This window comes from Psilocybe cubensis, chromosome 7 (assembly GCF_017499595.1).
Source record: "Psilocybe cubensis strain MGC-MH-2018 chromosome 7, whole genome shotgun sequence".
In the NCBI taxonomy this organism is placed as follows: Eukaryota; Fungi; Basidiomycota; class Agaricomycetes; order Agaricales; family Agrocybaceae; genus Psilocybe; species Psilocybe cubensis.
The window spans coordinates 473,821-496,306 of record NC_063005.1 but is presented as its reverse complement, the minus strand read 5'-3'; the positions used below and the strand labels follow the sequence as shown (position 1 = coordinate 496,306).

The window sequence follows — 22,486 nt, the reverse complement described above, 5'->3', positions numbered from 1 at the left end:
ATGATGTGCGATTTGAGACTATTTTTGATAGTGTTCCTTGACGTCATGGTATTCCATCGAGCAACTACCGAGGTGGCCAAGGATTGTCTTCGATTCTTGTTTCACTTCAGTCCACCATGACCACGACTACATCTAGATCTAATGCCAATGTTGCCGCCAAAGAAATTCCTTATTTCACGCCTGCTCAAGATATTCCTGCAGGAAGTTCGACATCAGAAGGAAACCACAATTTGCCAGTGTTGTTTCAGCCAATCCAAATCCGAGGGGTGCGATTCCAGAATAGAATATGGGTGGGCTGATTTAATCGCTATAGATTATCATATGTACTGAATTAATGTAAACAGGTCTCGCCAATGTGCCAATACTCAGCAGAGAATGGACACCCCACCCCATGGCATCTTGCTCATCGTGAGTTATGAATAGAATACAGGTTACGTCTGGAGAAACTTAACTTACCAATGGTTAGTTGGCGGAATCTTTATCCGGGGTCCGGGGCATACTATGATTGAAGCTACCGCTGTCCTCCCTAATGGTCGTATCACTCCTGAAGACGTCGGGATCTGGTCGGACGATCATATCCCCACTCTTAAAACCCTTGTGACATTCGCACATTCTCAGTCTCAAAAAATAGGCATTCAACTCGCCCATGCTGGCCGGAAAGCTTCCACTGTCGCACCGTGGATTCAAGGTAATCCTACGGCATCTAAGGATGTTGGTGGTTGGCCGGATAATACATGGGCACCATCCGCCATTCCATACCAAGATGATTTCCCTCATCCAGTCACAATGACGATTGATAATATCAAGGAGCTTGTTGACGCATTCGAAGCGGGGGCCAAACGATCTATAGAAGCAGGATTTGACGTTGTTGAAATCCATGCAGCTCATGGATATTTATTGACTGAGTTTCTCTGCCCTACGAGCAACAAGCGGACAGATGAATACGGCGGTTCTTTTGAGAATAGGGTGCGTCTTGTCTTAGAGGTAGTCGATCGAGTCAGGTCCGTCATACCCCAAACAACGCCACTTTTCCTGCGGTTAGTTCATGAATAAACCCCCATTACACAAATACTCAAAGCTTCGATGTTCCAGAATTTCTGCCACTGAGTGGCTGGAGCAATCGTCCCCCAATGAACCGTCATGGCGGCCCGAGGATACCGCACAGTTTGCTCCCATCCTATACCAGCACGGTATTGACTTGATAGACGTGTCATCTGGTGGAAATAGCCCTAAGCAGAAGGTAATTGGAGGACCTGGCTATCAAGCACCGTTTTCAAAGGCTGTTATGCAAGCTATGCATGCGACCTCTCCATATCTTCCGCCTACAATGCACAACACGCTTGGAGGTCCGCCTTCGCGGCTAGTGGTCGGCACGGTTGGAGGCATTACGTCCGGGATCCAAGCCAATAAGCTCCTTGAAGACGGGTATGCTGACGTCGTTGCTGTTGGTCGACACTTTTTGCGGGACCCAAGTCTTGTCTGGAGTTGGGCCGAGGAATTCGGAGATGTGGATATTCGCCTTGCTAATCAAATCAGATGGTGTTTCCAGGGACGTGGGAAGAAAACAGGCGCCGGCAAGGCCAGTGGTACGCAGTCGACTAAATCGTAGGTTACTTATGCGTATTGAAAGTTTGTCGCATTAAAAAATTACCCGTTTCATTCTTTCCCATTTCACCTTGAAGAATTGAAAAGTGGGTTGACAATTACGGGTATTGGTGTATCGTATGGTACAAATTTTCGTTAGATTGCTATCGGTATGCTCCCACATTTCACTGATTTCCCGTCTATGTATATGCATTTGTAGCATTACATACGATGAACCTGAAGGTCACAGTTTACTAACGTATGTTGAGGTTGTCAAGGTGGATCTCCATCTCTGCGCTCCGAAGATTCTCCGAACGTATTTGATTTGAAACCGTGTTTTGTAGGAGGAATTGTACACCAGTTTAGAAACGAGACATGAGGACTTAATTTTATGTGGGAATTTTAATAAAAAACCAGCTTAAGTTGGTTCCTGGCTTTTGGTCAGTGCAATTATCGACCATGCGTTCGTGTTCACCAAGTTTTCACTGGCATTGATTTATTGAGAAAGGATCGTTTTTTGACACACATTATTTTGCGCATTTCTCCATCGTTTTTGTCAAGTAGAAAGCTATAATTACTGTAGTATAAAATCAGCCTATAGTTTAAATTTACGAGAAACGAAGGTGGGTAAAACGAATTAGTGGTGAAAACGGCGAGCATTTGCTGACTGAATCCGTTCCGAGCTTGGGTAGGAAGTAAGACCTTTTTTCAACGTTTTACTGTAGAATTTTTGTTAAGTAATAACGGGTTTTCATATCAATGTTGAACCTTTCATCCATAAATCAAATTCCGTATCTGACCGTCGACTTGCGGTTTCATAACTACTAGATGACCGTTGGCTAGCCGATGTCATCTCCCTCACACAGAATGAAGTGACAGAAATCAAACACAACAGAATCGTATGCAGGATTGCCAAGTCTTTACTATTCATAGATTCCCGGTAAGTCATGGCGATATACCCCATGGAACTATGCCTCAGTGACGGGACCGTCGCAAAACAGTATTCCGAAAGGTCTGGAGCAAGGATCAAGGAGAGTTTTCACAATTTATTGAGGTATATCAATCCAAGAAAAATACTCCCAGGTTATCGAGGTACTCGAGTGTGGCAGTAGCAAGGTTCTCTGTCTAAAAATAGAATAGCATTGTCAATCTTCGTCAGTGAAAGATTAGCGCCGTGTTAAGTAGTTGGGCATTATCAATGATCCGATTGACCAGAAAGACAGAGATTGTTTAGCTATCGTAGCATATTTACCGGATACACGGGGCTCTTGTATTGTTCCAGTGAGATTAGCAATGCTCTTGCGACGGTTCAATGCAGGTTCGTAATGTCAGGGAAAGAAACTGTCCTACACGTACCCGAAGGAAGTGAATTGTTCCTTTTGCATCCTGGGTGCTATATGGGGCATATGTACAGCTTAGGGAATGTATACGATATGCATTGATATCCTGAGAGACCAGGATTATTGGAAGTTGCGAGATGCGTAAAGCAGAAAGTCATCCATTTCCATCGGAAATCCTGTTTACATATCTCCAGTACCCGTTGAGTATAAAGAGAATGAGTATTAGAGGGATAAATTTTCATCCCACCCATACAATCACTGCAGGCTAAATCTTCTTATGATTGCAATTTCAAGCGCATTATCTTTCTTCGCATTTTCTGCGACAGGGGCCTTTGCAGCAATAGGGCCTTCAACTGACTTGTATATTGCTAATAAAGGCATCTCTCCGAATGGCTACAATCGCTCGTATGTGCCTACAAATTTTGAAGCCAGATGTATAATAACAAATGTATGCCCAGTGCTGTTCTTGCAGGGGCTTCCCCGAGTACTCTGCAATTTCCTGGTCCTCTCATCACTGCAAACAAGGTAAAAATCCATTAATTTTTGTAAAGACATCAATACTGACATTAAATTTTCACTATACATTAGGGAGACACATTTGCAATTAATGTTATTGACCAATTGACGGACACGTCTATGTTGACGAGCACGAGCATTGTGTGTACAGTGTTCCACAAGTATAAGTATTTTCACAGACCAAAATTTCACCTCTTTCCACAGCATTGGCATGGATTTTTTCAAAAGGGGACTACCTGGGCAGATGGCCCAGTTGGCGTCAATCAATGCCCCATTGCCCCAGGTCATTCATTCATGTACCAATTTTCCGCTGCAGATCAGGCAGGCACGTACTGGTATCATTCTCACCATGGTAAGCCCTCTGAGTTAAACGATGAATATGTGCTTACAATTGACAATCAAGAAACACAATACTGTGATGGTCTGCGAGGACCTATGGTTGTTTATGATCCTGATGACCCACACAAGTCAAAGTAAGTGAATGCATAGCTTACTTTTTCTGGCTCTGAGGATTTATGGAAATTTTCCGTTGTACGTTTCAGGTACGATGTTGACGATGGTGAGCTCAAATGAGGGAAACACTACCGTACCTAGGATGTGTACTCATTTTCATTTAACAGAGTCGACCGTCATTACACTCTCCGACTGGTAACGCCTTTGCTTAACTTGGCATACACTATGCTAACAACTGAAATTTCTGCCCGGCGCTAGGTACGAGAAGCCGGCCCCATCCGCTGGAAACTTTCCGACTCCCAATGCGACACTCGTCAACGGATTAGGACGCGCCTTCAATGGTCCAGCGTCCCCACTGACCGTCATCAATGTCGCTGAAGACATTCGGTATCGCTTCCGCCTCGTCTCGATGTCCTGCGACCCCAACTACAACTTTAGCATCGACGGGCATACCATGGTGCGCCGCAGTAGCGTTAACATATTCCACTTGAGCATTCAAAATACTAACCAGCCGACGTGCTAATAACAGACCATCATTGAAGTCGACGGTGTGAGCGTCCAGCCGCTCGAGGTGGACTCGATCCAGATATTTGCGGGGCAGCGGTACTCGTTTGTGCTGCATGCCGACCAGGCCGTTGATAACTACATTATCCGCGCAGTCCCGAACCTGGGGCACGCTGGGTTCGAGGGCGGCACAAACACTGCGATTTTGCGTTATGTCGGCGCGTCGGATCAGGACCCGGATTTTGCCGTTCCAGCGCCTCACAGTTTCGCGCCTATGCTCGAGACCAATCTGCACCCGCTTGACACGGGCGCGGGTACAGGTGCCCCAGGCGTTCATGCACGCGGTGCGGCGGACGTAAATATGCAGCTGGACATCACGTTTGTCGGCGGTGCGCAAAGCAAGTTCACGATCAGCAATGGAACGGCTGTGGGCACGTTTGTGCCGCCGCCGTTGCCGGTCCTGCTACAGATTCTGAGCAAGAAGTATACGCCGCAGGAGCTACTGCCAGCAGGAAATGTATTCGAGCTTCCACCAAATAAGGTGGTGGAGATTACAATGCCCGGGGGATCGGGTGGGAGTCCAGTGCGTTTTTGTTCTCTCCAACTCCTTCCTTGAGCACTGTTTTTGCTTAATCGTCTATTTGTTTAGCACCCAATTCATCTGCACGGGGTGAGTGCAGTCAAATGCATTGAATAACATTTATCTCTAATAAGTGTATTTTAGCACAATTTCTATGTTATTCGCAGCGCAGGTAGCAGCGTCGACAACTACGACAACCCGGTAATCCGTGACGTGGTCAGCCTCGGGTCTTCAAAGGATGATAGAGTCACTATTCGCTTCGTCACCGACAACTCAGGTCCCTGGATTATGCATTGGTAAGTACGATATGGCTATCTCTCCATATATCGGTGTCACTGACTGATGGAACTTCCTGCACCCAGCCACATTGACTGGCACCTTCAATTGTGAGTTAATTATACAGATGGAATACTAGTAGAGTCACTAAACTTAAATCTTCATCAGGGGTCTCGCTGTCGTTTTCGCAGAAAATATACCAGAGATTGAAACTTTTAACCCTCCTCGTAAGCCTCGTCAATCTGTCTTAATCATTATATCAATTAACATTCTATGTTACAGCGGCTTATGACGAGCTCTGTCCGATATACAACGCCCTTCCCCCTCAGACATTTAATTGAACGAAGAAATCAAGCGTTTGAAGTCCCCTAATGGGCCAGCGTAATTTCAAACTGTCTCTTAATCAAAGGCGGAGAAAGGGCAGTATAAACTGGTAGATAGAATTATTTAAGGCTGGAAATCAATACAAATCCATTCAAAAATGACACCACGCGTGTTGCTTGAGTTTACAAACCTTTTAACAGTGCATTGGGAAAAATGTAACTCATAACATCTGGGCGAACATTTCAATGACTCATTGATGTGCGAATATTCGAGGCTTTCTAGTATTTATTTCGTAGTTTCTGACGTCAGGACGTCAGTCGCGTCGGTCTGGGAAGATAAGGGAAAGGCTCCCTTTTTTTGACATGTCGAGAATGTCAGTCAATGTCAGTAGGGACCCCGGACGCAGTGGGGGGGATGCCGTTTGAATTCAGTAGTAGATATATGAATATCCAACCTCGTTTATTTTCTTTTAGTTTTGACTGTAGATTCTCCGTGCGAGATTGTGTCATTTTTACTTTGAACTCATCCTTCTGCGCTGGCCATTACTAGCGCTGTATGCGAGTCGATGGATCTTGGGTGAACAAGACTCGCTGGAAATGCAGAGAAACGGAATTAAAAATTGCGTAAGATAATCTCTACCAGTCTTATTAGATTCTTTGTGTATAGTCGACTTTGCTTTTAACTCATATGAACCCAAGCCTAAAGTTGAATATACAGTACTAAGATTTTGATTCAATCGCTTGACCTTATCTTGTCCTTAGATGTGTCCAGGTGCGCCTACCACATCAGGGAATTTGCCATCAAATTGGAACACTAACTATACCACAACGGGAATCTTGACATATTACTTTGGTATAGAAAATCAAATTTGATATGATATGAACCCAGTACTGTTCAAAAAGGGAAGTTGTTTAGGACAAAATCTCCAACTTTTTGAACCGTTTACAAACGTTTGTGAACTGTTTACCACGGTTCGCAAACTAAACAAAATGTAGACGCAGGATATAAAGTTTATAAACGATAAACGATTCAAATGGTTGAAAGCCTTATTTCGAAAATTTAGCCTTGTTTTTGCGCGATTTTCAAGGACCTGGGAAGCTCCCCTATAAGCATGTCCGCCTGGGATCCCAATTTTTGCCCTCAAATCCGCGAAACCGGACAATGCCCGATAGGGGCTTTCCCGATTAGGAATTTTTTTTCAGCCCTGCGAGGCGAGCTTGCAAAACCACTCGACGGCTCGACAACTCATCAATTGATTGCAAAAGAAACATATGGAGTAGATATTTAGGTGTTGCAGGCCTCGAGGGGAAGGATTTTGAGGAGGTGGAACCTCCATTACTAGTTATCAGGATAGTGAAGAAATATGTCAGGGTAGCAGAGAAAAGACGTCTTCAAGTTTCACCAATATGCTGTATATAGGAAATGTAATCTTGCTTCGATTTACTACTGTGCGTTTCCGTTGATTTCCATCGTCTACCGCTCTTAGATAATGGCCTCAAATCCGCGAAAATCCGGACATGCCTGTACGGGAGCTTCACGGGTCCTGATTTTCACCCCTAGAGAAAGTTGCTTTAGCTTCGCTTGTAATTATAAACTACAAGCATCGAAGAAGACGCAGAACTGAAAATAAACATTGATCGTGGTATATCGCGTTACGTTCATGCAATTCACCAGCAAAATTGGCGAAGGGAAGCATGTAAAGAGGTATATGTAAAGTCCTTGAAAGCATGAAACAGGTGGAATGGAACCTTTGGTAAATCTAGTGTTGCAGAAGAATAACATGTCACAAAAAGATGGTGAAGAAAATCGGAAATAAAAATTGTCTAAACATCGTAAAGGAAGGTAAAGAGACGGAGATGAATGCTGTGTATGAAATGGTGAGAATATTTTAACGTAAAGTACTAATTGTCCAGGTTCGGAAGTTAAGAGTAGGGCATAAATAGGAACGGGGTGCACTTCAAGTCTCGAGAAATCCTTGAGAACAAAAAAGATTTGTCCATGGTTAAGAAGTTAGTAGGAAAACACCATAAGCCAGGGGTTAAGTACGACCTGATACCGCGAAGGGTAAAATAACATAATGAGCATGAGAAACAGATAATAAAATAAACATTCATGGGAAAATGTGGTGCTCACTGGGAACAAAATATGACATGCTGCGGAAAGGCTATGAAAGAAAGACGCCGTGATGTCAATGCCTAGAGCTGTGTACAAGAAGCGAGTTTGGCACTCACGAGAGAGGGAGAATAATAGCCCAAGCAGAACCTTCGATTCGCCACTGTAATGGCACTAGCGACGTCGATAAAATTATCATAGTCATTATGATAACAACGGAGAGCAGCAAAGGGAACCAAAATCTATCACATAACAAGACAATTTAGGTGGAATGTACGGCAAGGAGTAATGTACGACTCACCTCCGAGCGATCTTTGGGATTTCCTTGAAGAAATTCGAGCGCTCGACTTCTTTGATCGTCGCGGACCATTGAATGTTGTACGAAAACAGATGAGCTAGGATCGCCTGGGTGACAGGTATCGAGAGACCCCCAAAGAAGAAGAAGCTACCGATACACAAGGCACGTCAGCAAAAATGAACTCTGCAAGTAAAACAAACGCATGTCGTCGCACAATGACTCCCTCCCACGTCGGCGATGATTTAAGAGCGTGCATATATGAAAAAGCAATACTCACAAGAATGGAATCCACATTAGGTTTTCGAATAGTGCAGAAAGCTAAAGTCAAATGACACATGCGATAGAAGGGGAGCAACAAGCAAATAATGAGCGTCAGAAATAGGATAAGGAAATGAAAGGGTTTATCGGGGTCAGTGAGCCTGTTCCCGTTACTCACCAGTTTCTTGTGTCCGAGACGATACTCAAGCAGCGTGTACCCAACCGTTCCGGATCCCCAGAACACGACCGTCGTCGCAAGGAAGATTTCGAAACTGTGCATGAAGAAGCCATCAACTGGGAATTGGAAGCCCAGCAACACGTAATTGATGAGTGATATCGTTATCGACGCTGCGATACCGTCTGAAAAATAAAATTGATTAATAACAACGATCGTTTGATTGAGGGCTTTGCGGAAGACTCACAATAGGAGAACATGTCTGTAGAGAGACGACATTCCGAACGTAACAGCAGGGAGAGAAGAGGATGTGTTAGTACCGGAATAATTGCGCTGTGTAAAAGAAACGTACATGATAACATTGAAATCTTATAGTGCAGAGGCGCCCTGGACCACAAGAACTTGTGGATTTGGCGATTGATAGGTCCTTTGCGCCACCATTCCACCAGAGGATTAAACAGGAGCCTATAAGATAATCAAAGGAACCCGTCAGCAAGGCCAATAAGTGCGTGGCGGAGACGAATAAATCGCAAGGCGGAACACTCGACGTTCGAAAAATGGAAATTGCACACAGAAATGCGAAATCAAGAAGACGAGAACTCACTCGTTGCATCCATAGGAATATTTTTGCCACCGATTTAATTCGTCATCCACACTGAGCGAGACACCTTCTTTGAATCCGCCCTTGGAGTACGTGGCCCATCGGACAATGTATCCCTTCAAAATGAGTCGGAGAGCCATGTCGAAGTCCTCGGACACGTTGGACTCGGACCATATCTTCTCCTTGCCATCTGCTGGGTCGATGAACGCTGCATCTTGAATAGCTTTCCAGCGTAAAAAGCTAAACCATCATCAGCACGATCATGGCAAAAGATCTCTAGGAAGTAAAAATTTGATTAAGATATTACTCACGCATTATGTCCCATAAACGGAGCGACTTCGCCGTTGGCACATGCTATTGGAATAAAGCTCAGAATCTTCCGGGGCCGAGGCACACGACGCGGGACTCACAGATCGATATACACCTGTTGATGCGCCTCGTGAAGTACGCAATTCCGTTTTCAAAGTAATGATGGGCGACCTGCATGACATCTATCCCAGCCAACGGTCAAACCTTTGAGAAACGGGGAGGTGAGAATAATAAATTAAAGAATTTACCGCTTTCATGCTGGATAATCGCAACCGTAGGGCATGCCCTCATCTCCCGCGCTGCATCACGCAGACAATCCTCAGGAACGACCGTGTCCGAATCCACAATGAGCACAAATTCGCCAATCCTCGTCGCGCGGCCATTCGCAGCCCACGGGCGCCATTTACGTCCGCTCTCCTCCCACGTCTCTTCAATAGCCATGCCGAGCGCCTTCTCCTCGAGATCCTCATCACCTAAACCCAGAAGCCCAGGTGCAGGCGCGTGTCCAGACCCGGCGCCGCCCCCGTTTCCTGCGTGACCCCATACGACGGATTCGTCGCCGTCCCGGTTCTGGTATTGAATTCCATACTGTATCGGTTCACCCTGCCCGTTCGGCTTTTCTCCTGTTCCATTTACAATTGCGCCATGACTATTGGCGCTTCCGTGTGCGTTCGTAGAGACAGAAGTACGCATATTTCCGGGGTTGTTGGCGGTGAAGTTTGTTTGCTGAGTGAGGAGAGTCTCGAGGTGCTTTTCCATTTTCAAAGAGAGTGCAAGACCTGTATAAGGTTACGATTAGTCAGTATATGCAGTGGAATAGTGAAATATATTCACCATAATTCATATTCGATGCTTTTTTGAACCTTCCAGCACGCTTGAAGCCGTCGGGAGCAGGATCATGCTTCGGACGAGCCACCCATCCGATATTATGATTCGCATAGAATGCAAGCCTCTCATCTCTCTCAGCAGGGGACAATAACTAGTCCGATATAACCGTCAACGTCACTTCATACAAAGTTATCGAAGAAAGACTTGGCACTCACCCGAAGCCCATCATCATTAATGAAAATCGTACTGGTCCCTCCCTGCCTCGCGTAGGTCTGCATCGCCTTCTTCAAGCTTCTGATACTAGGAGCGAGCACAGTCTCGAGACTTTCTTTATAAACTGGCATCTGAATAGTGATGTGCGGGAGGTTGTTGTCGACGACCTTGTTTGGCTTTGGGCGGACCGCAGAATAATACTTTGAATTTTGGTGGTAGTGTGCAATTGGGCCGATCCTATACATCGATCCAAAGTCAACATAAGTAATAAATACTTTTTTCAATTTTGTCAGAAAGGTAGATGGAACGCACATCATTGTAACGTTTTGCACGATTTGTAGTGCAAAGAACATAGAGACGCAATACAACAGGGGAATGACAACGACCAAAGCGAACCGTGTAAAGTTATGGTCCAACCACCATTCCATGAGTAGCGTCCTAAAAGAGTTCCCAACAAACACTGTAAGGTAGCATTAATCACACCTTCTCCACCGCCCAACACATAAACAAGCCAAATACGCACCCAACGCGATACCAGCTGCAAGCCCATTATACAGCGGTGCATAAAGCCTGACAGGCCTCCTCTCTTCCCCTCTGAATCCTTCCATATCACGATCTTCGTCATCGTCCCCATCATCGGCATCAGCAGAATACACGCTCGGCAAGGGCACTTTGCGGCCATACCACGTCCGCCTATAGCGCTGCTTGCGCGCTCGACCTGCGTGAGCGGCGCGCACCGAACTTGACGCCTCTTTATCAGTACCACCAGCTGCAGCTGCAGCCGCCTTCTCCGCTGCATCTGCAAGCTCGTCCTCGTAATCCCTGCCTTGAACACCATACAAACCCTTCAGTGCCCTAACCGACCCCGGCGCGCGTCCCGTGACACTTGGGGGACGCGATGCTGACGCGGATCCACGTACCGCGCCACCGTTCGGCGCCAGACCCTCAGCGCTGCCTTGTGAGTGGTCGGCAATGCTTCCCGTTGTGCTGCCAGCAATGCCACCGCTGCCACCGACATTGCCATGCGCGGAGGAGGAGGTGGAGGGTGCAATGGGGCGCGAGCGCCAGAGGAGCTTGATGAGCCGCTCTTCAAAGTCTTGGCAGATCGGGATGATGCGGTCGAGCGACTCGGACCAGATGACCATTACGCGCTCGTCGCGCTGAGAGAGTGATCGTTAGTGAAGTTAAACTTGTCCGAGTGGAAGGACTGACTATGAATGCAGCGCATTGTTCTCGATCGGCTTGTGGGAGCATGAGCATTGTATCCAGAATCTGAATGCGCGTCTCCGAGTCGACATAGATGCTTTGATCTTCAGGTCCACTGTACACATCGCAAGAATAAAATGACAGTCAGTATCAACGGGCACAATGTTCCCTCACGAAAAAATATGGATCGAAATAAAGTTGAAAAAAAAGTAATAAAAAGAAAATAAAAGCCGAAACGTCGGTGTTGATGTTCTTGTCGAGTTCCTAGTTTTTTTTTGCCTGGCACGACAAGTTATCTACGTAGTCCAATCCAGTGCTTATCGCAAAGTACCTGGAGTTGACCTGGAGATGACCCAGAAGGGGGCCGATTCCTGGTCGCTGTCGATCACAACGTAAACAAGCACAAATACCCGCCCCTCGAAACGCACAATGAAAAAAATCCATTATACGCCCTGACGACCGCATAGGGACGACGAGCGACAATCCCGTCATCCCGAGGACCGACACCCGACTCCGCTCCGCCGCATTTCCAAATCGCAATTTTCCATTTTTAGATGCAATTTGCAAATGACGTCCATAACGCCCCTTTTCCTCTCCCCCCGAAGGATGGAGAGGTTGCAGCAAAGCGTGCAGCAAGCCCTCCCACCATGACCTCTACGTACCCCCACGCGTAGCTCTGCAGCCTCGAGGCATACGCGAGGCGCAGACGAGGATGAGGGATGGTGGGACATGAGGCATGAGAGTTGAGAGCTTCGAAGTGGGAAGAGCGACGGGGACATTGGCAGCTATTCATGTCTTCGAACTTTGAACATCCAAAAATACCCAAGGACTGGATTCAGATGGGAATATGGAACTTCCCAAACTGATTCCAAACATGCCCACCGACTCGGAGAGAAAGAGAAAACAGAACCAAAAATGAATAACAAAATGAAAGAACGAAAGAACGCGAGAAACGAACGCCACCAGCCCAATCCACCACGAACACGAGCATCTTCCAATTTTATATGACAGCCTAATTCGCGACAGCACGACAGCGGACAGCAAGACAACAAGACAGCAGGCCACCATGCTAGTGGCAGCTACTAGCAAGTAGCATAAAATAGAACATGACGGTAACGGGAACAAAGTTAAACGCAAAAAAAGGCAGAAAGAGAGAAATGGAAAGACAAAGGTCAGAAAGACCCCCGCCACCGCTTTCAACCATGCAGTACAAAGCAGCAGCAGCGCCGCCGCCACTGGGTAAAAGCAGAAACGGAGATGAACATGACCAAGTTTTAAAAAAACGGAATCCAAATCCAAAATAACAAGTCCAGGAACGGCGAGAATTCATGCGCACACCAGGCAAGAGGCATGTGGGGGCGGAATCGCCACTAGAAGTCAAAGCAAAAGGAAAAATACTGAGGGAGAAGGAGAAGCAAAACTATTCGCCGTCCTGTTCCCCGTCCCACACCACCCAGCGCCTAAACGTACTGAGCACGGGGAACAAAGACACGATGGCGCGATGGCACACGCCATGTAAACGAAACACACGGAACGCGTCTGACACGTGGGGGTGGGGCGGCTGACGTGCGACGGTACCGAGTGTGGCGTAGCTTGTAGCGACACTGTATATGCCGCCGCCAGCGGCCAGCGGCCAGCCACGATGAGACCGAGACGAGAGAAATGAAAGCAAAAACAAAAAAAAGCGAAACGCATCATCGATGACCACAACGATACCCCCTTCTCCTCTCTTCCACCTCCCGTGAAACACAAAGCTCGAATAAAAAAACATAGAACAAACGGAAAACAGAAACCAGAAAATAAATAAAAAATGCCGCGAAAAAATACCGACTCCACAACCACACTCCACGCGCATATGCCGACGGTGTATCAACAACGACGTCATACGCTCGCGCATCAATTTTTGTGTGTTTTTATTACATCCTGGGATAGCCCAAGACCTCGTCGTCGTCACCAGTGACGAGAGAAAAAGAAAAGAAAACACAGAAAGAAAAAAGGGAGACAAAACACGTCCCGCCAGAAACCAAAAAAAAGAAAGAAAGAGAAGAAAAGAAAAGACAAGAAAAAGAGAACTTACACCTCCGCCAACGCAGCATGCACAGCCGCACTGCGCACTTTGACTGCCACGACCGGGTTGAGCGCGCACACGGCCGTCTCGAAGGGCTCCAGGCTCGCGTTTTCGTAAGGGAAGACACGGAATTCAGGCGAAGATGCGTTTGCGGCTATAATTTTTGTTGGGTTTTTGTTTATAGAGTTCAGAGTCGAAGGTCGTAAAGTAAAGAAAAAATGGAAAGATTTAAAAATCAGCAATCAGTCATAATGTCAGTCGAATATTCAGAATGAGAGAGCGGGAGCAACAATTTTACTAGCGGTAAAACGCCAATTGAAACCGTGGCACACAGCGCAGCGAGCCCATTAAACCTCCCCACCTCTCTCAAATTATCACAAAAATCCACAAAATCCTCTCATGCACCCATCTTACAAAAAATTACAGAGACCAAAAACACAGAACGCACCATCACTTATTCTCAGTGCAACACCCGAAGATATATTCTCCTCGTTGGGGCGAAACCACGCGTCGCCTTGGGTTTGGCGAAATAGCCAGTGAAGGAGCGCATCGTTGCGATCGTAGTCCATTTGTTGCTTGGTTGTATGGGTTGGGCGGTTAAAGTTCGATATCGAGTTCGAGTTCGATGTGGAGGTGGAAGTGGGATGAAGAGCAGGGTGAAGTCGAGGAAACCAATCCTCAGAATCGATCGATCACCCGAGGACTAAGAACAGAAGCGTATCCTCGAGAGCAGGTGGCGAGGTGTATCCTCAGGAGAGAGGGAACAAAAGAGGAGAAAGTAGCGAGAAGAAAAGAGAATAGGAGTGAGGAAAGGGGAAACAAGAAAACCTTCACAAGCCCACAAAAATCACGAAATTCAATCACTGTTATGACTGTTATGAAGTAATCGTCGTTCCCAGAATACCGACTGAATTGTTAAGATGAGGGATCTGAGCGGCACGGCAACGCGAGTTACGTCGTGAGTCGAGACCTGTGGGAAGCCCAGATAAACACACAAGCGACGGGGGGCAAGCTTGTTAGAAGTCGGGGGAAAGAGGTGACCGGGCAGAAACCTAGAGGCGAAGGAGCACAAGCAAGGGACGAAGTGGCAAAGTGAGAAAGTGAAGCCAACAAGCAACCACTCCCACCACCCTCACAGGCCATCATAATTTATTAATTCTTTTTTTCATTTCATTTCATCGACAATGATACGTCCAATTGCATCGAATCGTGTTTTTGGCTTTTTCTTCGTGTGAGTGTGTAATGTGCGCGGTGGAAATTGACATCGTCGGATCCATGAAATCATGGATCACGAATCGGGAATCGCGATTTCCAAAATCGTGTTCGGTAACCGGTAACGGAGGAGTGGGAGGGGGAGAAGGGGGGTTGCAAGTGGTCTATTGTACGCACGGAATGTGAGATGTGGATGAACCGATGATCCCATCGCAACCAAGTGTTCTCTGTCCAATATCCAATATCTATCCATATCCTGTCCATTGCACCTGGAAAAAATCCAAAGAAAGTCAATCATACTCAATCTCGATTCCCAATTCCCAATTCCCAACCTAAAGCAGAAGAAAACGCATCACCCAAGTGTCCGAGGTCCCTCATCAGAAAAACGTTTTTACCCTCCGCATCATCTTCTGATAAGGAGGGAGCAGGCCCTGATATGGATGGTACTAAATAGAACGCATGTATGACATCAGTGTACATGTCATCCAGAACGTCAGATTTAGCTTACTGCTTTCCATCCTTCCATTTCTTTATATTGTCGTATTGTGTCGCTGTCATCGTCGTGTGTCGGTGGGGACGTATACGCTCGTGCTGTCGTATGGCAAAGATATACATGTCGGTGAAAAACGTAGAACGATATGATGAACGTTTCTGGTGGGATGAGTGCACTGTGCACTCGCTCTAGAAGTCCGAGGCAGAGGGAAAAAAAGGGGGTAGTAACAATAATATCAAATTTGATAATGATACCAGTGGTGCCTGGCACGCGTCATTGTCACATCATTCTCCTTCGACGCTTCCGTCACCGTCACCATCGTCGCCATTCATTTTCTTGTTTTATTTTAACGCGTTCATTTGCCTCCGTGTGCGTATGGTTGTGGTGTGGGTTCAAAGTGCTCAAAATTTGTCGCAGCTGTAATCAAAGGAAAAATCCACACTGGCCCCGATATCACCACCAATCGGGAACCGAGGCCGGGAGGGAGACAAGGGGGTGAAAGTGGAGGGGGGGAGAGAGGGGGTGCTTCGATTCATTCAGAACCATGGTTGACGCGGGCGTACCGTTACGTTAACGATAGGATAGGATATGAAAATCTATGAAATCATAGAAACAAAATCGTGGAATCGTGGAACGAGTGCGATAATAAGGGGGGAGTGCAGAAGTAGATTCAGGACCCAAGGGGAAAAAGGAAAACTCGCCAGTTTGCGTTTGCGTTTGCAGGGGTTGCCTTTGTTTTCATTTCAGCTTCCTCAGTCCACAGCTGCTTTGCTTCTTCACTCTCTGGCTCTCACCACACCTTTCTTCTCCTCTCCTCCACTGCACGAGAAGGTCGACTAGAGGCGATTGTAGCGGAGAGAAATGGCCTACCCCCGACGCCTGAGCGGTACCCACCTCGCACCCAACACCCGCGCCCGCGCCACGCGCTCCTCATCCGACGACGACGCCCAAACAGGAGCAGACTCACCATCTCTGACACCCCCACGCCCTTTCTTCTTGTCCGGCGACACCAACAGGTCCTCCGCCTCATCGACAGGCACCGGGGGCGCAGAGACGTCCTCGCTCGACCCGCCCTCTGACTCGGACGCGGAGATCACCATCCCACCACGAGCTATACCGCATCACCAGCGCGTGCATGGACACGGGCGCAGGCGCTCGGGAATGTCTGCTGCAGCCGCATCGGCCTCAGCAGGGGGATACGCCCCGCTGGACAACCCCTCATCCCCACTGACACCCGCCTATCCAACGTCCTCCAAACGACGCGGCTCGATGACCGCGCTGCCACCAGGTGCTGCACCACCCGCACCCCCAGCGCCCGACACACCCCCTCTTCCCCCATCCCCGCCGACCAACTCGGCGTTGTTCACCAAAGCATTGCCCTCCAAGCCGCCCCCGTCATCCTTTGCTTTCCCCTTCCAGGCGTACCCAGGCAACCCCGACCCCGGCCTGTCAATCCCAGGTCTCTCGCGCCGCCGCTCGTCGCTGGACTCTGCGACGATGTCCGGGTTATTACCTGCATCGCATACGTATGGGGACGATGGTGTTGGTAGTGGAAGTGGAAGTTTCCCGCGCCAAGGCTCGCTCACGGACCTGCGCAAGCCCTTCGCGCCGTTCATGGCCGGCTCAGGTGCAGCGACGCCCACGTCCGAAGGCGGCGGCGGGAACGCATCCTCGTCGTCCCTCCCACGCTCATCCTCCTCCAACTCGCTGTACAAGCAGAGCGCTGCGGCTCCCATCGCCGCGGCAACCTCTGGAGCGACCGTTGGTGCAATCCCACGCAACGCGTCGGTGCACTCGTTCCGCGCGCCGTTCCTTGCGCCGTCGTCACGCCCCACGTCGTCGTTGTGGTCCCCGCCTTCGTACGCACACCAGTATGCGAGTATGCCGCTCGCCTCGCCTTCGCCTACAGCGTCCACCACCGCGTTGCCATACAACAACAATAGCAATGGGACAACTTACCCACCACCACTTGCGCTAGTGCACAAACCCAAGCCACCTCTGCCCTCCACTCGTCTCACCGCACCCATCCACCCCTCCGAAAAACCATGGCTTGCCACACGAGAACCACGCACACGCACCTCGTATTGCCTCACGCTTCTCTGCGTCATCCTCGGTCTCGCCGGTGCAGGCTTGCTATGCTTCACCGGCATCACGTCCGTGAACGTCCTCGACCCATCACGGCTGTGCATGGTGCTCGACGAGGAGTTCAATGGCGGGAGTCTGGATACGGCTGGTACATGGAACCGCGACGTTGAGCTAGGAGGGTTCGGGAACGGCGAATTTGAGATGACGACGGATTCGGATGATAACCTGTTTTTGAAGAATGGGGAGTTGTATATTATGCCGACGCTGACGTCGGACAAGGTGAATAATATCTTGGATGGGGGCAAGTTCACGTTGGACGGGTGTACGACGAGTAATAAGACGGCGTGCAGTGCGACGTCGGATGCGAGTAAGGGCACGGTGATTAATCCTGTGCAGAGTGCGAGGATCAACACACAAGGGAAGAAGGGAATCCGGTTTGGAAAGGTTGAGGTGAGAGCCAAGTTGCCCAAGGGGTGAGTACAGTTTCTTCTTCTCAACAATGCTGAGCTGACTCACCATAACAGCGACTGGCTCTGGCCTGCGGTGTGGATGCTACCCACAAACCCAACCTACGGCGCTTGGCCACTGTCTGGCGAAATCGACATCCTCGAAGCGCGCGGCAACTCGCCTGCCTACCCGGCCCAAGGTTCCAACTTTATCCGGTCCTCCCTCAACTACGGCCCCTTCCCCGCCCTAACACACACCATCTTCGGTTGGTTCTCCCTCAAACGCGGAGACTTTGCCAAAGAGTGGCACGTCTACACGCTGGAATGGACGGAGAGCTTCATCCGGATGAGCGTGGATCGGACGACGCACACGATGCTCGAGATATCGACGCGTCCGCGCGGGCCATCGTTCTCTCTTAGCACCGCGCCAAAGGCGTCAGAGAAGAGGAGCTACTGGAACCAGGCTGGCTTTCCTCAGACGGCGAGAAATGGGAGCGCGGCGGTTGTGGCAGTGACGAACCCGTATGAGGGTGTGGATGGGGCGACGCCAGCTGCGCCGTTTGATAGGGAGTTTTATTTGGTGGTGGATCTGGCGGCTGGAGGCACCAGTGGGTGGTTCCCGGATGGTAAAGGCGGGAAGATGTGGTTGGATGGGAGTTTGAGTGAGTGTTTTTTTGGTTTTTTGGTTCTTTTCTGCGGGGAGGGGGGAGGGGGAGGTCTTTTTTTGGGTTGGATCGGAGGATCGTCCCTGTATGCGTGCGCCGCTGTACCCCCCTGCAACAAACGTAGACATCGACAAAGCGCACAGCGACGAAAAGCGGCATGGGAAGCCTGGGATCGAGGTTAGCGAAAGACTGAACACTGCTGACCTGACCTTTCTTTTCTTCCACCCCGTTTTTCACAGCCGCCATGAGGGATTTTGCTCGAGCGCAAGACACCTGGGCCGCGACTTGGCCGTCCTCACCTGAAGACCGTGCGTTCAGGATGTGAGTTGACCTTTCTTTTTTCCTCCGTTTTCTCCCCCTTGATGTCGTGTGCTGATTGTGCGATGTAGCGACTACATAAAGATGTGGGAGGTATGCCGGTAGACTCGAACGGTTTGATCTCATCTAGGTTGTTGGTGTCGTCGAGGGTGATGTGCGCGGGGGGGAGGGACGTGGGGAGGTAGATGTATGCGCATATGGATTTTGCTGGTGGTGGATGCGGAAAGAGATGCATATATGCGCATCCGCGGCATGTTTATCCGCATTTGGACGAACCCCTATTTCGTGGGTCGTTTCGACGTTAACTCGACGTAAACCGACGCACAATAGACACGAAACTGCAAAAAAGGCCCGAAAGAAAGAAAAATGAAAACATGGAAAACTTAGATACCCCGTCACTAATCTAAAGTTCATGATCGATACACGCACTGAAACGCTTTCGATACCCATCGTATTTCTGATTCACCTTTATTGACATGGACACAATGCCAGCACTTCACCTTGATTATATCAAACATAACATATATTACACTTCTGACTCAATATAGTACCAAGATGGACGCTTGTTTGCCTTGTTAATTTCACCCCACTTTCATTGGTCAATTACATTCAAGTTTACATTGACACGTGTATGAACCTTTCTTCCAGCCCGTGTGCCTTTTTTCTCTAGCAGTGTTGCAGTATTGGCAGTTTCACAAATTTTACATACCAATACAGAATCAGCTAAGCAGAAATATAAATGCTCACTCTCGACCATCCCAACAATAATTGTTAAAGCACTCTACACAGACACCTTCCCTCTTGTCTCCACGCCTCGCACGGGCACGGTCAACAACCGCACACGCCAAACAGGTGCTCCACTGCTGTCCTGCAGTTATAGACGTCGAGTTGAGCCCAAGACCCTGAGTTGCAATATCAAACGATTCGTCCATGAACGCCTGAGCCAACTCATTCGAGTATGCAGTCTGCCCCGTCGGAACACCAGTCACGCCTGGCTCCCCCTTTGCCCGCTTCTCCGCACTTGCACCCCCGTTTGCGATGTATACAACAATCGGCGCTCCAATTCGTTCGTCTTCCGGGAGACAGCCAAAGATTGTCGGGCGAAGAGTGAGCCCTCTGTCTACGAATGTTTGAGGTGAGGCAGGTACGCGTGGGAAAGGGTAAAGCCGCTCGGACGAGAAGCGCTTTGCGCGGGCGGCGGTGTTGACTATGTCGCTGCCATTGGCGTAGGAGGTTGGCAAGTCCGCGGGGGCATCTACTGCGTAGATGACATCTACACCGCGTGAGCGCATGATGAGAGGTTGCAGAGGCAGCACTTCCCCATTGGAACCGCCGTCAATGAGGGAGAGGAAGGATTCTGACGAGGAAGGGTACGTGCGCTATTAATTTTGGTGTTTGTGAGTTGGCTCCTATATTGAATAAACAAGCACGTACAGCATTAACACCCTTGAAAGGATTGGGCAGCGCTGCCGAGTCTAGACGCACGCTTAAAGGTGATGGGAACGTTGCATTGATGGCATTGATTAACGTGCCTATTAGTGTAAAGGGGAGGAGATTTGTTGTTGCTGTTCATAGGTATTCGTCAGATGGCACTACCTCAGTACAAAGGCGTAAACGCACTATTGAACCCATTGAACACATTACTGCTAATTCCAGCGACATATGCTGCCTGGTCGACACCGACAAAGCACTGCGCGTCGGTCTTGCTTCGGCCTGCCCCGAAGGCTGGGGTTGATCCAAGCAGACGCGTAGGAATAAAGGACGCGAGCGTGGGGTCCCAGGAGCCCGTTTCAACTAGACTGGTGTCAGTATACACATGATAAATCAAATAGACAGGTCCTCCTCATTGATCGCATCAAAACTGCAACGCGGATCCATCACAGAGAAAGAATAGAACACATACACATGTTAACCTCCCAAATCTCGCTCCCGACAGGGACAGTGTTCCCGGGCACGATGTCTGCAAGCTGCTGGGGATCGTTGGGATTGTCAATGAGCGCCGGGGGGATCGCATTCCAGAGGATGATGGGAAAGGGTTGGGTGTGTGCGTTGAAGCTTGGACTATCATCATTTGAGCAAGAAAACATTGAAGAAATATTACCCCAGACTCACAGATTCTGTAGTCCACTGAACGTAATCCCATCGCCATGCAACCCGGGGTTTAGAATCGTCTCTGCCGTCGTGCCATTCACGAAGTGCCTTGCAATCATTCGCGTCCACGCGTCTGCCATTGTTACCGGCAAGCCCGCGGCAACCTTTGGTGCGAGCTCACTGAGCACTGCCTGGAAGTATGCATTGTTCTGCGCATCGTCTGCTCCTGGGGTGATAATGTCGAGGTCGCTAAGGAACCCACCAAAGTGGGTGTTTGGCGCAGGCGCGTTGGGAGGAAATACGAGCTCAGGAATGGTGGGGAGGCTGGCTTGCACCAGTGCTGTGGTGAACCAACCTCCGCCTGAGAGCCCAGCTAAGTATGTAGCTGCTTGAAGCAATCCATTAGATCCCGTAGGGTGTGTTGTATTCCGGCCATCAATTGCAGTAAGCACGCCTGCGGCAAAGTAGGCTGCCCTCAAGCCTCCACCAGAAAGCGCAATTCCAAGCTTAGGCAGATCAGCAGGGTGGGTGGGAATGAAGGGTTGTTTAGGTTGTTTGGGGTCGAGGATTTCGGATACATACGAGGGAAGTTTGGTACCAGGGGGCAGCACGGCACGGACAGAGGCAAGGTACGTTCTCCATGCGTCTGGGAGGACGCTCTGCATGCGCCCGGAGATGTAAGAGCGTTCTTCAGCAGAGAGAACGTGTGCTGCAGCAGGGCCAGCCGACCGAACAAGATTCTGGGGACATGCGATCTTGGAAGGACCAGTCTGGGCAAAAGCGACAGGGAAAAGGCAGAGGAGAGAGAGGAACAGGAGCGTTGTACAACGGGTAATTTGTGACCGAGCCATGGCAATGAGCAAAAAGAAAGGCAGGTAAAGGATGCTAGCTATATCTTACCAATAGATGTGTTCTTGACAACCTTGCGAATTGCACAACACACGATTCGGACGAGTCCATCTCATCCGAACAGCGCTAGGCTTCAAGCTTCACGCGTCACGTCGTGCGGTATAATTAGCTCCCAGAAAGCTCTCCTAGATGTTTGTCTGACGCCCATCAAAGGACGCAACGGAAGGAATAGAGGTAAAAGGAACAAGCGGGAAGGGGATAGGACTACCAACAAAGAGCCTCTCGGAGGCGCCACATCGAACAACCAAGGGAAAGGTTGGATCCAGTGGAGGGACGTGAGGGCCCTCTAGGAAGCTGATGTGGGCCGAGGAAGGGAGCAACCGACTCAGGGAGTCGAGTAGGTAGAGTAGACAGTATTAGGCCAAAGGAGGAGCCCTCCCCTCTGAGGCATTAACACAAAAAAAAAAAAAGATGTTTGTCCGGATTCTCGCGGATTTGACCCCGGCGCAGGGAAGAAAAATTTCCTTATTTTTTCAAAAATTTTCCCAGTTCAATACGCATCAGTTATTATGGGGGAAAAGGTTTGAAGGTACATACAAGACTTTCTCAGTATCAGTGGTACCGGTAATGATTCATGAAGGACTTGTAACTGGGGCACCAATACCGTTGACTATTTGTGTTA

The 22,486-nt window shown here is 48.9% G+C and overlaps 6 protein-coding genes across 6 annotated transcripts; 3 read left to right on the top strand and 3 right to left on the bottom strand.

Moving 5' to 3' along the window:
* Positions 1-116: 116 nt before the first annotated feature.
* On the top strand, positions 117-1,609 carry JR316_0007700 (NADH:flavin oxidoreductase; the record flags this gene model as incomplete). Its single annotated transcript, XM_047893431.1, has 4 exons — positions 117-290; positions 345-408; positions 467-966; positions 1,079-1,609. The coding sequence occupies 4 exons, from the start codon at positions 117-119 to the stop codon at positions 1,607-1,609; spliced, it is 1,269 nt and encodes a 422-aa protein (XP_047746746.1).
* Positions 1,610-3,201: 1,592 nt separating this feature from the next.
* On the top strand, positions 3,202-5,594 carry JR316_0007699 (Laccase-2; the record flags this gene model as incomplete). Its single annotated transcript, XM_047893430.1, has 14 exons — positions 3,202-3,329; positions 3,383-3,449; positions 3,513-3,581; positions 3,645-3,792; positions 3,844-3,913; positions 3,983-3,999; positions 4,061-4,088; positions 4,152-4,350; positions 4,423-4,980; positions 5,047-5,067; positions 5,122-5,273; positions 5,340-5,363; positions 5,422-5,480; positions 5,536-5,594. 14 exons carry the CDS (start codon positions 3,202-3,204, stop codon positions 5,592-5,594), a joined length of 1,599 nt encoding a protein of 532 aa, XP_047746745.1.
* A 2,392-nt stretch (positions 5,595-7,986) lies between these two features.
* On the bottom strand, positions 7,987-11,631 carry JR316_0007698 (uncharacterized protein; the record flags this gene model as incomplete). Its single annotated transcript, XM_047893429.1, has 12 exons — positions 7,987-8,094; positions 8,424-8,605; positions 8,773-8,885; positions 9,025-9,261; positions 9,333-9,375; positions 9,432-9,512; positions 9,579-10,109; positions 10,165-10,309; positions 10,374-10,608; positions 10,684-10,831; positions 10,895-11,531; positions 11,584-11,631. 12 exons carry the CDS (start codon positions 11,629-11,631, stop codon positions 7,987-7,989), a joined length of 2,508 nt encoding a protein of 835 aa, XP_047746744.1.
* Positions 11,632-13,650: 2,019 nt separating this feature from the next.
* Positions 13,651-14,214, bottom strand: JR316_0007697 (uncharacterized protein; the record flags this gene model as incomplete). The annotated part of the gene is made up of 2 exons (XM_047893428.1): positions 13,651-13,799; positions 14,094-14,214. 2 exons carry the CDS (start codon positions 14,212-14,214, stop codon positions 13,651-13,653), a joined length of 270 nt encoding a protein of 89 aa, XP_047746743.1.
* Positions 14,215-16,211: 1,997 nt separating this feature from the next.
* Positions 16,212-18,969, top strand: JR316_0007696 (Beta-1,3-glucan-binding protein; the record flags this gene model as incomplete). The annotated part of the gene is made up of 4 exons (XM_047893427.1): positions 16,212-17,908; positions 17,960-18,543; positions 18,786-18,867; positions 18,936-18,969. The coding sequence occupies 4 exons, from the start codon at positions 16,212-16,214 to the stop codon at positions 18,967-18,969; spliced, it is 2,397 nt and encodes a 798-aa protein (XP_047746742.1).
* Positions 18,970-19,607: 638 nt separating this feature from the next.
* On the bottom strand, positions 19,608-21,806 carry JR316_0007695 (Lysophospholipase; the record flags this gene model as incomplete). Its single annotated transcript, XM_047893426.1, has 5 exons — positions 19,608-20,243; positions 20,299-20,429; positions 20,485-20,658; positions 20,768-20,925; positions 20,977-21,806. 5 exons carry the CDS (start codon positions 21,804-21,806, stop codon positions 19,608-19,610), a joined length of 1,929 nt encoding a protein of 642 aa, XP_047746741.1.
* Positions 21,807-22,486: the final 680 nt, after the last annotated feature.